We start from the raw sequence: 17,825 nt of genomic DNA on the forward strand, positions 1-17,825 counted from the left end.
TACGCGGAACCTGCTCACACCGTGAGATTCTGGTGTTATGGTTATTAGTTCGTAGTTGACTTTCTTTCCTTATGTTGAGGGATATGTTATTCAGTTGCCAATATTGGCCGAGATGTTATGTTGAGCTTATAGACTTAAGGAGACTTATGTTACTTCTTTACGTTATCTCTCCGTTATGATAGTTTGTTTCTAATTCTTCATTTTTATTATTTCTTTTAGTTTTAATTTCGTCAACGTAGCATCTTTTCCTTGGCTTTAAGGGAGGGTGCTACACCAAGAGACAACAGATAATGCAGGAATAACATTCACTTCAAACAGTTGCTCATCAGGGAAATTATCATAGATTGGTTCATCAAATTGTGTGAGATCTTGACCTGGAATCCTTGACAAATGATCAACTACCACATTCTCTACTTCTTTCTTGTCTCTTATTTCAATGTTGAACTCTTGGAGGAGTAAGATCCATCAGAGGAGATGGGGTTTAGCATCTTGTTTTGTAAACAAATACTTCAGAGCAGTGTGATCAGTAAAAATTATCACTAATGACCCTACGAGGTAAGATCGAAACTTGTTCAGAGCAAAGACAACTGCTAGTAACTCTTTCTCTATAGTGGTATAATTCTTTTGCACCTCGTTAAGAGTTTTGCTAGCATAGTATATCACATAAGGTTTCTTATCCTTCCTCTGCCCTAACACATCTCCTACCGCGTAATCACTAGCATCGCACATAAGTTCAAACGGGAGGGACCAATCAGGGGACTGAATGATAGGTGCTAAAATGAGTGCATCTTTCAATTTATCAAAGCATTTTGACAGGCAGGAGTCCATTCAAACGGAACATCCTGAGACAACAAATGGCACAAGGGCCTTGTTATGGTGCTAAAGGAAGCAATGAATCTCTTATAAAACCCTGCATGTCCTAGAAAACTTCTGATGTCTTTCACATTTCTAGGGATAGGGAGTTTTTGAATGGTTTCAATTTTTGACCTATCTACCTCCATCCCCCTAGATGAAACAATGTGTCCCAAGACTATGCCCTGTTTCACCATGAAGTGACACTTTTCCCAGTTGAGTATTAGAATTTTTTCCTCACATCTTGCTAAAACCTTTTTCAGATTCTCCAAACATGCCTCAAAGTTACTTCCATAAACAGAAAAGTCATCCATGAATACTTCAACAATCTGCTCAACCATTTCACTAAAAATGCTCATCATACACCTTTGAAAGGTGGCTGGAGCATTGCATAACCCAAATGGCATGCGCCTGTATGCAAATGTCTCAAATGGACATGTGAAAGTAGTCTTCTCCTGATCTTCTAGTGCAATTTCTATCTGATTATACCCTGAGTACCCATCTAAGAAACAATAGTAGGCTTGGCTTGCTATTCTCTCCAGAACTTGATCTAAGAAAGGTAGAGGAAAATGATCTTTCCTTGTCACAGAATTGAGCTTTCTATAATCAATGCACATACGCCATCCTATTTGGATGCGCGTGGGAATTAGCTCATTGTTCTCATTTTTTACAACAGTGACTCCAAACCTTTTTGGTACTACTTGAGTTAGACTTACCCACTTAGAATTAAAGATTGGGTAAATTATTCTAGCATCCAACAGCTTAAGCACTTCTTTTCTAACAACTTCTTTCATGTTGGGATTTAATCTCCTTTGCATTTGCCTAACTAGTTTTGCTCCTTCTTCTAAGAATATCTTATGAGTACAAATCAAAGGGCTAATACCTTGCAAATCTGAAATGGTCCATCCTAATGACTTCCTATGTGCTTTCAGAACTTCTATCAGTTGTTGCTCTTGCTGAGGTGTCAAACTAGAAGAGATCACCACTGGGAATGCTTCCCCTTCTCCTAAAAAGACATACTTTAAATCACTGGGCAATGGCTTTCTCTCAGGCGTGGACTGATGGCTATCAGAAGCCGTGAGCTTACTGTCCAAGTTCCCTAATGGCTCTGTTTGTTTGCTCCTAAGTTTTGGAAACTTGATTATTGATTCCTATTTGGCTTTGGATGAATTGATGTAGAGTGTCCTCTAAAGGTCTCCTATGAGGTGGCTGGTAAGTGTTGGATGAGGAACCTTAATTTGGTTGGAAAGATTGTTGTGCAGGGAATGGTAGCTGAGAATGATTTGCAGAATCATTTCTCCAAGAAAAAATTGGGTGGTTTCTATTATTGGGATGATATGAGTTGTAATTTTAGTTATGCCCGTAATAGTTTCCCCATTGATTTTGGTTTTACCTACCCTCAAAATTGTGTGGATGTGCATTATTTGTTTGTCCATACAATACCTCTTTGAAAGAAGGTAATGTAGGACATTCCTCAGTCTTGTGCTCTGTTGTGTCACAAACTGCACATTTTACTTCTATTTGATTAACAGACTGTGTTCTCTTAGTTTCCAGACTTTCAATCTTTCTTGTCAAGGTAGCTATCCTAGCATTCAGATCATCACTCTCACTCAGTTGGTACCTATAACACCCCGCTCCAACCGAGGGGCGTTATAAATGCAGAATAAACCATCATGAATTTCGAGGATATATTTTTTTCACAAACACAACGTCTGTACGTGAATAGTACACTAGCTAAGTTCCCAAGAAAGAGAGGTGGGTCACAAACGGACACACTTAAGGACCAAGTCTTTCCTTAGGCAGAACTTTCCTAGACATGCACATCCATTACATAACACTTAAATCCGTAATTTTCCCCGACAATTCTGATTACCTTCTCAGCATATCAAACTTAAAAACATAAAGCTAGGACAGGTAATATCATCATTAAACAAATGCAGAAGATAGATCAAAATCTGATGTGATACATAACTGAAACCATTTTATACATAACATCAAAATTGCATCATCATCTAACATGACATCATCAAAAGGAAATACATATAATCTGAAACATATACTACGATCCACCTACAAGTTACCGTCACTCCTCGACAATTCCTTTCCCTTTAGAACAGTTGCTACCACCTAGAACGTTAGAATATTCCAAGGACAAAAGTCCAACATAAGATGATGAATCATCTAAGTGAGAGTTCAAAACATTTTCATGAATGTATTAAGATATGAAACAACATAATATCATGACAAAACCCGACCCAAGAGAATCCCACACAACACTTAACCCTAACCGGGGAAAATGCAATCTCTCTAAGGGCATCACAACCACATTGACACATTGGCAAAACACAGTCCTAGCTTAAGAGAGAGCAACGTCAATGCATGAACCCGGGAACTACCCTGTCATCATTATGTTCCCACTCAGAAGCTTACGGAGCACTGTCAACATCAATCCTGGCCAAATGATGATCAACACTATCTACGTCCACCTTGGAAACAATATTACCGCGCAAGGCATCTGGGGTGGTGTCCACTCGCAGCCCCCTCTTGCCAGTCCGAGGTGGTGTACACTCTCAGTCCCGCCACTTGTTGACTCGCAAGGGTGGTGTCCACTCTCAGCCCCCGTCACAAGTGGGTATTTTCCCTTGGCACGTTTCCCTAGTGCTACCACTTCAAGTGCCACCTCATAAGTTGACATCCCAACCCAAAAACACACCAATGATCATATGAAACAACATATCATGTACATAATTTTATCACAAAATTCAATGCACATGCATAAACCATTTCGGGACAAACCCGTATGAAAACAACCATCACAGGTAAAACCATTCAAATGCAGCAAAACATTTGCATGGATCAAATCAAGTTTATAAAAGGAGAATAACATGAACAAATGAATTTTTGGGGTTAGAACTGCTCACCTTTTTGACAAAATCCAAAGTACCTCGAAAAGCACGCACTGCCTTGATTTGCGTGCCCGACCTCGTTTTTCGTGTCAACCTCAAAAGTTGCACCAACATTCAACCCTATGCCTCAAAGTACCCTAAATATCATTTAAATATCATAAATCTTATTTTTCTCCTAATTTCTTTATTTTCTCTATTTTCTCTCATTTTTCTCTCTAAAAATTCAAAATAAATAGCTATCAAACTATTTTCTTCAATGTTTCTCCACAAAAAATCATTATAACCTATGAACTTCAAGATAAAAATACTGGACTTACCCGGATGGTGCATTTTCATGAAAAACGAGGCTCTTTGATGCTAAAACTGAGACAACAAAAATCCTAACTTCAAAACTAATTGCACAGGCACCTAGATCTTGATTTTTAAAGATTTAACAAAATTTTTCCAAATTTTTTTGAAGCAGCACGCGCTCCCACGCGCAGTAAAAATGCTACCTCATGCGCCTCACTCGCGCAGTCGAAATACTGCACATGCCTTTTCTTCTTCCTCTGCCAGTTCGTCAGCAGTCGCGCCTCGCCTGGTTTTTTTTACGATTTCTCCCTCCTCCGAACTCCGTTTTGCCCCCCGTTTGAACCTACACCTTCCTCTCTTTGCCCTCCACCGGATAATAGCTTAAAATCGGTCAATTGGAGCCATTTATTGACTACTCAACACAATTTTCCGGTGAAACTCATTTTTCCGATGAGGCTTCGGATCTCCCTCAACCCTCAACCAAAATGGCTCAAATTGCACAGAAACGAAGTTTGAGACATGGGAAACAAAAGCCCCTTATCCGATGCTCTCAATTAGTTCACAAACTCACCGATTTACAAAATTAACTTTCTTCCTCTTCTCAGCCACTTCTATTTATAAGCCTTCCCGAGCTTCCAAACGCTCAGGACTTGCACAAGCGACCCCTCTGAGGCTTCTATCACTCCTGGATTGACCTAATCTCGCCAAAATCTGACCACAAAACAACCTTTTAGTGCTTCCAAAATCCGACCGAAAGCTTGGTCGAAAATCATCAAATTTCGACTACCTCGTGTCCTATTATCAACCCAAGCCCGACCCAAAGGCATCCCCAACCCATTTGGCTCCATTCCCCATGGTCGGTAGGCGCTTTTTGGTGACTAGATTTGGTCTCTCGGCCATGGCAGGAAGCTTCCTAGCTTCAAGTTTCAAATATTGCACTTTTGCCCACCTAATTTTGTCTTTTATGCCTTGGCCCATTTTCACAAAGCCCATAAACTTTCTAATATTTCCATTAAGTCCCTCAAGTCATAAAAACTTTCATTCCTTCTCAAAAGATTCCAAAAACTCACCATCTCGACCTCCCTCCGGCTAATTTGGTAAACTGTACTTTGGCCTGAATCTTTGTTTTAGCCTCAAACCCTTTCGTTTCTTCCAAAAACCACTAAAGGTTTTCTCTAGATACCAAATATGAATACCCTCGGGGTTTCATTAACTTTTCGGAAGCCCCCTACAATAATTCAGTTTTACAGCCTATCTCATAGCTGCATTTTTAGCTGTAACGAAAACTATTCCCAACCCAAATTATTTTGATTCCATAAATCATATCTCAATTTTCTCGACACTGCCATATCATTTTCTTTAGGCATCTTGACTCCAGGGTACTCCCGGCAGTCGATTCGGTCAATTTCTCGGGGTATTCTGATACCTATTTTCCTCAAAATTCAATTTTTCTGATAAAATACTATTCTTATATAACCCAACGTTCTCGGGTATTACAGTACCTACCTCTAGACTGTGAATTTTCTCTTGAGTCATTAGAAGATATTGGTTCAACCTCACAATTTCTAGTATTTTTTACTAAGGTATTAAAGAACTAGAATGCTTCATCTGGAGTCTTATCGTAAAACTCACCATTACACATGGTGGACACTTGCATTTTCAATTGAGGATTAAGAGCATCATGAAAGAAACTGACCACTCTCCATTGTTCAAAAGCATGGTGTGGGCAAGCATGGAGAAGGTCCTTAAACCTCTCCCAAGTTTGAGCAAAGTTCTCATTGGGTTTGCACACAAAATTCATAATTTGCCTATAAAGGGTGGCAGTCCTATTGGTTGGGAAATATTTTTTCAAAAATGTCATTTGCATTTCCCTTCAAGTTCCTATGAACCTAGGTGGAAGAGTGCTCAACCACATCTTAGTCTTATCCTTGAGTGAAAATGGGAAGAGCTTTAATCTTATGACATTTTCATTCACTGTATGATCCATACAGGTGCTACACACTTCCTCAAACTCTTTCATATGGGTGTATGGGTTTTCAGAATCCATGCTATGGAAAGTTGGCAACAGTTGGATGGTGTCAGGCTTGAAATTAAACCTATGATGGTTGATGGGAAGAATAATGAATGAGGGAGTTATCTACCTAGGAGGATGAAGATACTCCCTAAGGGGTCTAATCATTTCCTGATCAATGGGATCAGGGTCACCGTGGTCACTACCATGTGCAGACATATTAAGTGCAAGTGGCAAGTTCTCGTTGTGCTGAGACATGAGTGATTGATATTCTACAATCTACATGACCTAAGTATCATACACTATGTACAAAAATAAAGTAAAAAAAATAAAGTTACCGAATTTATTAGGAGATGCTTATTCTTATTTTTTTTTTCTTTTTTATTTTTGCCTCAATCTCCCCGACAACGGTGCCAAAATTTGGCTGCACTCTCACCCTGCAATTAAAACACAATAAAAAAAACACAATAAAACTTCTATGTTTTTTTCTTTATTTTGGTAAGAGGTTTATACTCATCAGTGTACAAGTGCAGTTGTAATCCAAATTTAAATTTGTATTTTCTGGATGAGTCCAGGTCGTCTACTGAGAGATTTATTTATGGCAAAAGAAAAAGAATGTCACACACACGCATTTGAACGAATTGGCAACAAGATTTTTTATGGATTTTTTAGATAACAGATACTAGAAAATAAAGTAAGGCAGAAGTTGAAATAAACGCTGAATGTGAGAATATGAAATTGGATAGCACTTGAGTTAAGACAATTTCAGCACCAACTCGTTGATCCCCAATTTTTAACAGAAAAGATTAGCAACATTAATTTAATTTCAGATATGAGGGTTTGTTATTAAATGAAATTACAGATGATGATAGTTCTAGTTTAAGCAATCCCCATACATGATATGCGGGATTCTAATTTAAGCAACTACCATAAATCCGATTGCAATTAATACACAAAATAACTAAATTAATCATCCGGGTTTGGGTATGATAGCGTTTCCAGTTCTAGTAACTCCCATGCATGGCATGAAAGTTCTAAGCTAGGTTTACGCTCCAATCCAAACCTAGTGATTTTTCAATAATTAATACACACTCATAGTGAAATTTAAATTAATGTCACTCATTTAAAGTGCATCTTTTTTGGGGAATCATTGGTGTTGGACACTGTCTTTGCCTTAAGCCAAGATTGGATTTAGCTACTCATCTCCATTTGAAAGTTAATTGAAAAGAATTTAAATGGCGTAATTTAAATTGTAACAACCCGTTAGAGAGCATAGTATTTATTCAGAATTAGTTAATTAATTATTGAAGTAATTAATTAAGAGAACTTGCCATTTAATTTTCAATGTGGCAATTTAGAATATTTTTAATTGAGAGATCAGCATTTAATTAGCATTTAATTCTTTATTTAGTGTTGAAATTAAATGCAAGGACTTGAGGGTCATTTAAGAAGTTGTTATTTATTTAATTAGTTAATAAGAGTTATTATGAGATTAGGAGTCTAGGTGCGAGAAGGCTTGGGCTTAGAAGTCTCCGAGTTATAATGGGAATGTGAGATGGACTTAGGGCTGTTTATATATATATATATATTTGACCGTAGCCATATGTTCTTCACGCCACAAGAACAGAGAGCAGGAGCCAACAGTGGGTTCAAGTCTTTGCTTAGGAAGATTTTCGTTGCAATCGTTGATCTGATCAAAGTTAACATAAGGCAAGTATCTTATCTGTAATTCCTTTCATTACAGATTCATAATAGTTTGTCCTCAGTTGATTCCAGCGTTCCATTGAGTTCCCAGATTTATATCAGTTGCAGTATATATATATATATGTATACGCAAAACAGTGAGTGCATGAGGAAGTTATGTGGGATTCTTTCTAGTGAATCTTTTAAATATGATCTTCACATCATATTAGCAATGATCTCAGAATACCAAGACTCATTGATTTGGGTTTCCAGTTTAATCAGATGGTATGTTCAAGAATATGTATATAGATTCATGCGATATATCCATGTCCAGTGAGATATGATAAGCCATGCACAATTCTTTTTAGCGTTTTCTTTCATAAGCGATTGATTTAATACATCTTGATATTATTTTATATCAATTGGGATTGTTCTCCCAAGATTTCTTTTGGAATGGTGTAGTGATGCTAAGTTTTGATTCAAGATATGGTCTCTGTTATCGTAAGCTTCGTTTTGTATAAGTTTCCAGTCATTCGAATGAGTTCAGTGGTATCCGAATGAGTTTTCAGTGCTATCGTAAGTTTTTCCCTTATAATGTATCAGTCATTCGAATGAGTCCCTTGTCATTCGAATGAGTCATGTGTTATCGTATCATTCGTATGTATTTTTGAAGTTTTGAGACTGTAATTCGAATGAGTTTTCTTGTCATTCGAATGAGCCCTTGAAGATTTGAATAAGTTGTTGCTTTGTATAGTCTAGCATTCGAATGAGTCCCTCTGTCATTCGAATGACCCGTGAGTACCCCATAAATTCATTCGAATGAGGGTACTGTTGCATTCGAATGAGTCACTTTTTGCCAGTTCAAAAGTTGGAAGTTGTCAAAATTCATTCGAATGAATTTGTGAGTCATTCGAATGAGTCCTTGATCAGATCCAAATAGCCTTTGTTATATATCATCTATCATTCGAATGAGCCTCTGTCATTCGAATGAGCTTGCTGTAATCCATTTTTTCATTCGAATGGGCTGCTGTTTCATCCAAATTGCTTCCTTATGCTTCCTCAATCATCCAAATAGTATCATATGGCATCCGAATGGTTTCCAATAAATTCTTAATGCAAGTCTTAAATTTAATATAAATATTCAATAATTCAAATATTGAATTTTTATGCCAAGATATGATAAAAATCCAATATGCCCATGCCTATACTCAGAAATATCTGAATAATTGTGCCTCAATATGGTTGGTAAAAATCATATACCATGTTTAGTAGTTAATTATAACATGATCAGCATTATTTTGTGAGATTATGTGCATACACATTGGTATGAGCATTGAGCATGACTTTCTATGGAGCACTACATATTGTGTGCTAGCATGTATGTGAGCATTGCATTATGCGCGCCAGGCGGCTAGTCCGCAGGGATCCCACTAGTTTTCAATTGCAGTTTGTGTGTCGCTCGCCTGATGTCGACCAGGGAGCTAGGGGCATATTGCCCAAAGTATGTGCTTACAGTTTTTATGTTTGCAGGACACAGATCAGTCAGGTATGTATTACAGTTATATGGGCCTACGTGCCAAAGTTGCATACCTGCATTTAGTTACAGTTTATGTGCATTACATCTTGTAAATGCTATCCAGTGATTATTATATCTCTCAGTACAAGTTCAGTAAGTATTTTATCAGCATCGATATTCTTCGATTCAGCTTCAGTTATTCTTTCCAGTTTATTACTTGATGAGCTTTGTAACTCACCTTGTACTCTTCACCATTCTAGGTCCTAGTGGGGGAATACCAGATGTGGGGCCTAGTAGCAGTGTCCAGTAGTGTGTGTACATGGAGCCGCTCAAGACCAAAGATGTCTGGGAGTTTATTAGTTGGTGTTTTATTAGTTTAGGTTTATTTTATATTTCAGTTTAGGGATTTTCCCTTAGATGTAGTTTATGGTTTTCAGTTGATGTTGACTCTGAGTTTTATTTCAATTGATTGAGATATTCAATATTGGTATTAGATTTCATATTATCAGTCAGTTTATTTTATTTTCCCGTAGCACCTCTTCTCGGGCAGTTCTAGGAGATGAGGGTGTTACATAAATAACATAATTTAAATGACAAGAATTAAAATAGCAAAAATTAACCGACCATTTAGCTGGTGGATAATAAAAAAAACGTGAATTAAAATTACAAAAATTTAAAGGCAGAAATTAACCGGCCATTTAGGCAGTGGATAATAAAGTAACAATAAATGACATAAGAATTCAAGAGAAGAAAGAAAGAAAGTAAGATCACAAGAGAAAACAATAGAGAAAAGAAGAGATAACAAGAGCAATTCTCAAAGAGAAAATTCTAAGAAAACAACTAAGATTTGATTCAAAAATAATAATCACCCTTACAAGTGCAACCAACTGAGCTATTTATAGCCCACAAGATGCAATACAAACCACACAATTTCAATTATTTAACTAGACATAATTATATCTAATGGGCACTCACACACCTAAAGTTAAATAGATTTTAGCTAAAAGACACATCTAAATAAGCACTCATAAAATAAATATTTAAAAAAAATAGATTTTTACAAGTTGGGTTTTGGGTCTTCTTTATGTTGGATTTGGGCCTTCCTTGAAATTAAAATGCTTGGGCCTTCCTTAGAATTAAAATGCTTGGGCCTTCCTTTGGTTGGACTCCATTGAATAGTTGACACAATTGCACTAGATTTTGAGTAGTAACGTTGGCCATCCGATTGACTCTTTAACATCTTCAATTACTCGACAAATGTCAATTTCTTCATATCATCCTAACAATAGTACATAATGTGCATAATTATTCAAATTAAACATTAATATAAGATAAAAAAATAGGGATATAATTTATTAAGATTTAGAAAAATTAACTCCTCATCAAGTATGCACTTCAGGAGATGTATCCAGGTGAGAAAAGGGTTGCTGCAGTTTTATCCTTAAAAAATGTCGTATATGCTTTGTATGAAGAATATAAGAAAAAATTGGCACCTTAAGGTAAAGTAGGAGAGCGGTCTCAAGTGTCTACTCCACCTGTTGTGGAGAATGTCAAGAAGGGAAAATCTGGTAGACCAAATTTGCTTAGTTCTAGTTTCAAGAAGTATAAGTATGCCAGTGGTAGTGTATAAGCACCTTAGGCGAATCCCACATCGGCCATGCAAAGGGGGGGAACTGAGCATATAAGTGCGAAAAATGTTCTACATAGTGATGCGCGTTTTGGGATTAAATCCCAAAGCGATAAAACCGAGGATTGGTTGTGACCTGAACAAGACAATACGTTGCTATGTGGACCCCGGCCGTTATAGAATGGTATTAGAGCTGACCCCTGAGCCTCTAAGTGCAGTGGTGGGGAAAACCTCAGCGAGGACACTGAGTCCCAAGGGGGGGTATGTGTAAGCACCTTAGGCGAATCCTACATTGGCCATGCAAAGGGGGGGAACTAGGCATATAAATGTAGAGGGTGTTCTACATAGTGATGCGCGTTTTGGGATTAAATCCCAGAGCGATAAAATTGGGGATTAGTTGTGACTTGAACCGAACAATACGTTGCTATGTGGACCCCGGCCATTACATAGTGGGTCTACAACTGTGCCTTCAGAATGGGATAAGTATTTAAGTGAAGTGTGTGAGGAGGAAATTAATGACTTTGATATTTTGAATTGGTGGAAAGCTAATTGTCATCAGTTTCCAATTTTATCTTTCATTGCTCAAGATGTGTTGGCAATTCCAATTTCTATTGTTGCATCCGAGTCTGCTTTCAGCACAAGGGGTCGAGTACTTGATCCATTTAGGAGTTCTCTTTCTCCTAAACTGGTTGAAAGTTTGATTTGTACACAAGATTGGTTTTGGTCATCTACCACCCCATTGAGTGTTGAAGAAGATTTGGATCATGTTAAACAACTTGAAGAAGGTAAACTCATTGTTACTCTTTTTTTTTTTAATTTTAGTTCAATACTTGTTACTTTTAAATTATTTAATTAATTGTGTATTGTTTTAGAATTGGCAAAGGTTATTGTTGACAGCCCTGCACCTATGAAAATTTAGATTTTGAAGACTCATGCATTTGTAAGTAAGAGAATTTGAACCTCTCAGTATTTCAATATCTATTGGTTATTTGGTTTTCTTTGGTTAACTATGTTTGAGGTTTTTTTTTTAATTGCCATTATTTTAGTTTCTCTTTATTTGATTCTGAAAATTTTTGAGTTACAATCTGGAATTAGTATGTGATATTAACTTGTGACTTCTCTGGATGGAGAAGTTACTTTCTTCACTTATGGGTTAAGTCTTCAAAGAAAGTATTGATTGTTAGTTCATCTGGTTTCTTCTTGTGGTTGTTTGGGTATGTTTGTAGAGTGTGATGTTAATTGCCTTTGTGTAGTTGGAGTAGACGTTTCTTAGTGGGAGGTGTGCTGGGATATTATTCCATTTTTTTGCTTTTATTTTCTTATGATTCCAAACAAATTCATTATTTAGTTATGCCCTTTTCTCACTTGGGTTTGTGGTTCTTAAGCCGCTAGCACATTGTCTATGACCAACTTTGTCTATTTATCTTGTGGTTGGGAAGCTGTATATTATGAATTCTTACATGTTCCAGAAAGTTGGTTAATCCTTCTGGCTCTTTTAAGTTTGATAAATATTGCAAGTTACAGAAAGTTGTAAAAAGCATATTGTTGCATGTTGTTTGATAATAATATTAATATGTTACAGAGATTAAAAATGCATGAACTGAAGTTCAACTTTTCTTTTTTCGAAGGTTGGAGAAGTTAGGAGCTCTTAAGTGGAGCAGACAACAGAGTAGTGCACTTTCTCATGGCGCAGCTTAAGCTCGTGGATGTGAAGGCGTTTTGGACACCCCAACAAACCTATTTCAGGTGCTTTACTCCATCATGCTTCCTGGTGGACTCTAGTCAAGTCCTATGCTATGTTTTCTTTTTTAGTCTAGGTTTGTGAGGTATGAGGCATTACCATGTTTGTTCCTACATGATAATATTCCCTGTGGCTAGCCTATGCACGAGCACCAACAATGGAGGCTTATTACATGTATGTGGTTACATCATATTATTCATCTGCTTTCAAACTCTATGTTGCTGTTATGTTTGTTGTTATTGAATAACAACATATTGGTTATGTTTGTTGTTATTACTTGTATGTTGTATATTTTGTTATGTTTGTTGTTATTGAAGTTACTTTTGAACCATGTCTTGTGACAAGTTGAGTGAAATATTATTGTTGAATGTATATTATTGTTTGAAATCTTGATTGCAAAGCTGAAAGCTAATTTTTCAGTATTAGAAATCTTGAATTGCAAAGCTTTGTTTCCCAATTCAGTAGGATAATTTAGAAGGTACATTAGGCTAGTTCAAACAATAATACACATTTCAAAGGTTCGGTTAGACCGAACAAATAGACCAAACTGGCTAGTTCGGTTCAGTTATATAGTAGTCGATTCTCGATTCAGTTAATAGTTTAGGCTAAACTTTGGTTAGCATTTCGGTTCGGTTAGGGCATTTTAGAGATCGGTTATTTCAGTTTGGTTATTTTGATTATTCCATTGGTGTCGGTCGATTCAGTTCGGTTATTGTTTCCGGTTAGGTTTGGTTCGGTTATTGATTTTCGGGCAGTTCAATTCGGTTAAAACCTAATGCACACCCCTAACTATATATCTTGTGTGCAATTGTTCTTTTGCTTTTGCTTATCATTATTGCTTATTGCTCATGCTTTCAAAATAATTGTTTTCAAAGACTAAAACAAAGTTTTCTTGAGCTTAAACATACATATTCATATAAGCATATCTTTGATCTCAAACATATTTGGTATACTCTTACTTATGTAAATCATCTTTGCCAAAGATCATTATTTTGAAATACAAGCTAAGAAATTTTGAAACAAGCAAAACAGTAAGTTGTATTTCGAGACATACATACCTCATAGATTTCGAAACAAGCTAAAACAGTAGAGTATATTTCGAAACATATGTAGTAGGTTTCGAAACCTACTTAACAAAAAAGTTTATTTCAAAACATATAGCCTATATTTTGAAACCTAGTGTTTTGCCATAAATTAGAGTTTTAAATTATCGAAAATTTATACAAATCCCAATTCACCCTCCCCCCTCTTGTGATATATTTGTCATCATTAGGACTAACATTATCTGGATAGAAGAGAAGGACATCTAGATATAAGCTATCCGAATGTACGAAGAACCATTCGGATATCACACGTAAAGAACTTGGAACTCATTTGGATATGAATCAATATATCCAAATATTACTCTCAACAAGAACTGGATGCATCCAGATACAGCTTGGGGTATCTGGATATTACTCACAAGTTTAAAAGATCCATCCAGATATCACCTACAATTAAACTCTAGACATATCCGGATGTGGATCAATCCATCTGGATATCACAAGGCCATCCAGATATCACCTGCAATTAAACTCTGGACATATCCGAATGTGGATCAATCCATCCAGATATCACAAGGTCATCCGGATACGAACAAAGGCTATCCGGATGTTACTCATAGAAATCTTTTTGACACATCCGAATAGCCTCTAGCCTATCCGGATGTCACTCACATACTTGAAAAAATTCATCTGGATATGAAGGCTCACATCTGGATATCTGTAAATTAATAACCCAGAACGAACGCTCACAGAGACTGGAACTTTATTCGATTCTTAACAAACTACACCATTCTGAAATAATCTTGGGAAAACAAATCCCAATTGACTTGAAATAACATCAAGGATGATTCAACGATGATATTTAGAAGAATCGCTGTAAAGAAAATAATGCATGAACTGCCATGAAACTCACTGTAAACGCATATAGATATATATATATATATGCGTATATGTAAAAATTGAAATTGAACAAAAGTTCTTGATTAATCTAAAAACACTGATATGAACCTGTAAAGGAAGGATTTACAAGGAAGATACTTGCTTTAGGATCTTCTTGATCAACTCTAACATTTGCAACCAGAAATCTCCTTTGCAAAAGAACTGTTGAAGCTTCTTCAATTTTTTTGTTCTCCATGATGTGAAGAAGACTATAGCTAATGGGCTATATATAGACATAAAATCCCTAGATCACACTCCCTTTATAACTTGGAATCCTTCTCCTAAATTAACTTGGAGATTTCTTAAATCTTCTCCTTCTCACGTATGGACTCCCAATTTCTTAATAACTTTAACTAAATAATTAATAATTCCTATTAAAAGAAATTATTATTAAAACTCTTAATTAATAATGAAACTCTAGAATTACCTTCATATCCTTGCATTTGATTCTTAAATAATTAAATGTCATTAAATATTATTTCTCAATTAGAAATCTAAATTGCCACATTAAATAATTAATTGACAAATTCTTATAACTTAAATAACTATTTAAATAATTCTAAATAAATTTTGAGCCCTCTAATGGGTCGTTACATACACAAAGATTGTTGCAATGATAAAATAAATTAGGCATGATTCATTATTTGTACTTAATTGTATATAAATTCCTAAGGATGAAGTCCCAAGGACTAACCTATGTGGAGAGTGGTTAAAGCGTGACTTTAATTATAAGAGCACTTAACACATACACCAAAAGGTTAGTACCTTAAAACATAGTCCTTAGTCATGGTATCATTGAGAAGGGATATCAATGATTGATGCAAGACTGGAATACATATTGCTTTTGTCTTAAGGAAGACAACAACCATTCTTACAAGGTCGGTGGTATGGAATCCAAGGTAAATGTATGGGCGCTTGTTGGAAAACAAGTTTACTAGACATGACTCAACATGGGATTCCATAAGGTTTACAGGTGTCTATGGAAACCCTGGTGGCGACTGTGTAAAGTCATCTTTAGACTTATGGTCACCATAGTATCTTGTATGTAGATATGCATACTTTGACTCCTTTATTAAAGCATCCAGTAAAGGGTGTGAACTCAGTAGTGGTTGGGTATGTCATGAAGCACACAAAGGTTGTGAGTGATCTAAAGTGGATTCATCGACCCTTAATGGGAGAATGTCTCTTGGGCCCCTTTGATTAAAAGGTAATTGTTAAATCTATGCATTGTGGGAATTTGATTTAAGATTGGATCTTAAATAAAATACTCTTAAAGTTATCTTTTTTGATATATCAAAGATAGTAAAACCAAACTTAGAAGAGATGACACCTTATCCAATTGGGGGTCATGATTCATTCTTTTACAAATTGGGGGTCTTAATGGATCGTTTTTTATCCTTCTACTAATTAGGGGTCTTAATGGATCGCTTTTGATCCTTCTACTAATTGGGGGTCTTGATGGATTGCTAGATCCTACTCAAGGTCTATGGTTCTTTATGGAAAAGAATCATTGCCAACATATGTAGAATCCTAATGGGTCATGCTCAATAGTACAATATGATGAGGTAATTGTGGGCTCGATAGGTTTTGCGAGTAAACTTAAGTGTAAGAGCTGGTATTTCCTAAATATTAATGAGATCAATATTAAGAAAATTAATATAAATAATGATCCTAATATTATGAGAATAAAGTCATTTAATGTCCTTGTCAAAGATGCAAACCCTAATTTGGATTTGAATCCTTATTAGGCTTTAGGGTTTGGTGACTTATTAGCCCAAATTATTAGTTGATCTTATTTATCACTTATCTCGGGTTAATGGGCTAGATTAAGGAGTTTAATATGGGTTATAAGTGGCTGGTTTAAAATGTTTAATTAAAGCTAAGCCCAATGAAAGAAGAGCCACACACATGGGCATAAGCCTACAAAAGCTAGTGTTTCATGAAAAGTCTAATATTGTAACAACCAGGGTCTACATAGCAATGTATTATCTAGTTCAAGTCACAACCAATCCCTAGTTTTGTCGGTCTGGGATTTAATCACAAAACGCGCATCACTATGTAGAACACCCTCTGCACTTATATACCCAGTTCCCCCCCGCCCCTTTGCATGGCCGATGTGGGATTCGCCTAAGGTGCCTACACACACCACCCCTTAGGGACTCAGCGTCCTCACTGAGGTTTTCCCCACCATCGTGCTTAGAGTCACCTTAGGCGAATTCCATATCAGCCATGCAAAGGGGGGGAACTGGTCATATAAGTGTGGAGGGTGTTCTACATAGTAACGTGCATTTTGGGATTAAATCTCAGACCGAAAAATCGGGGATTGGTTGTGACCTGAACCAGATAATACATTGCTATATAGACCCTGACCATTACATAATGGTATTAGAGCCGACCCCCAAGCCTTTGAGAGCGGTGGTGGGACAAAACTCAGCTAAGACGTTGAGTCCCTAAGGGGGGTGCGTGTAGGCACCTTAGGCGAATCCCACATCGTCCATGCAAAGGGGGGGAACTGGTCATATAAGTGTGGAGGGTGTTCTACATAGTGACGCGTGTTTTGGGATTAAATCCCAGAGTGACAAAATCGGGGATTGGTTGTGACCTGAACAGGATAATACGTTACTACATGGACTCCAACCGTTATAGAATATGTAATACCCCAAGAGCCCAAAGAAAGGTAGTATATATCGAGAATAAGTAAGGAAGGAAATAACATCAGCTAGATACATCTTGGGCTGAATGTAGGTAAAGAACTTCCGGATTAAGCATGCTTGGGCTAGGGAAGCTCAAGGATGGGTGACCCTAGGGAGTTTGCGTAGGCTCATCAGGGTAAGTTATTCTGAGCCTTCCTATCACTTGATGCAGGATGTTACATGTGGTATCAGAGCTGACCTTTGGTGAAGGCGGTTTGATGAGGGCGGGGAGTGGCATCGAGGCTCGAGGGCGTGTACAAAGAGTAGTTTCTGGCAGGCTTCTAGGATGGAAGCCCCCTAAGGGGAGAAAATCTAATACTAGTTGTAAGGTCGCATGACGAGGACATCATATGCTCAAGGGGGGAGAATGTCATACCCTATGAGCTCAGAGAAGGCTAGTATATATCGATGATAAGTAATGAAGGAAACAACACCACCTGGATACCTTTTAGGTTAAATATAGGCAAAAAAACTCCTAGGTTAAGCATACTTAAGCTGGGAAAGCTTAAGGATGGGTGACCCC

General features: G+C 36.9%; 1 protein-coding gene across 5 annotated transcripts in view; it reads left to right on the forward strand.

The window, feature by feature from the left end:
* LOC127787241 (3-oxoacyl-[acyl-carrier-protein] synthase I, chloroplastic-like) overlaps positions 1-17,825 on the forward strand; it is a 38,222-nt gene that overhangs the window by 3,117 nt on the left and 17,280 nt on the right. For 2 of the 5 annotated variants that reach the window (XM_052315189.1, XM_052315192.1), the window contains exon 3: positions 12,515-12,632. The exons of 1 other annotated variant lie outside the window; for it this stretch is intronic. In XM_052315189.1, the coding sequence (XP_052171149.1) occupies positions 12,571-12,632 (62 nt within the window). In that variant the 5' untranslated portion in view covers positions 12,515-12,570. Of the gene's footprint in view, positions 1-10,810; positions 11,827-12,514; positions 12,633-17,825 lie in introns of those variants that run through there. 2 more of the 5 variants (XM_052315190.1, XM_052315191.1) reach the window with 2 other exon arrangements.

The sequence above is a fragment of the Diospyros lotus genome, chromosome 12 (assembly GCF_014633365.1).
Source record: "Diospyros lotus cultivar Yz01 chromosome 12, ASM1463336v1, whole genome shotgun sequence".
Taxonomy (NCBI): domain Eukaryota; kingdom Viridiplantae; phylum Streptophyta; class Magnoliopsida; order Ericales; family Ebenaceae; genus Diospyros; species Diospyros lotus.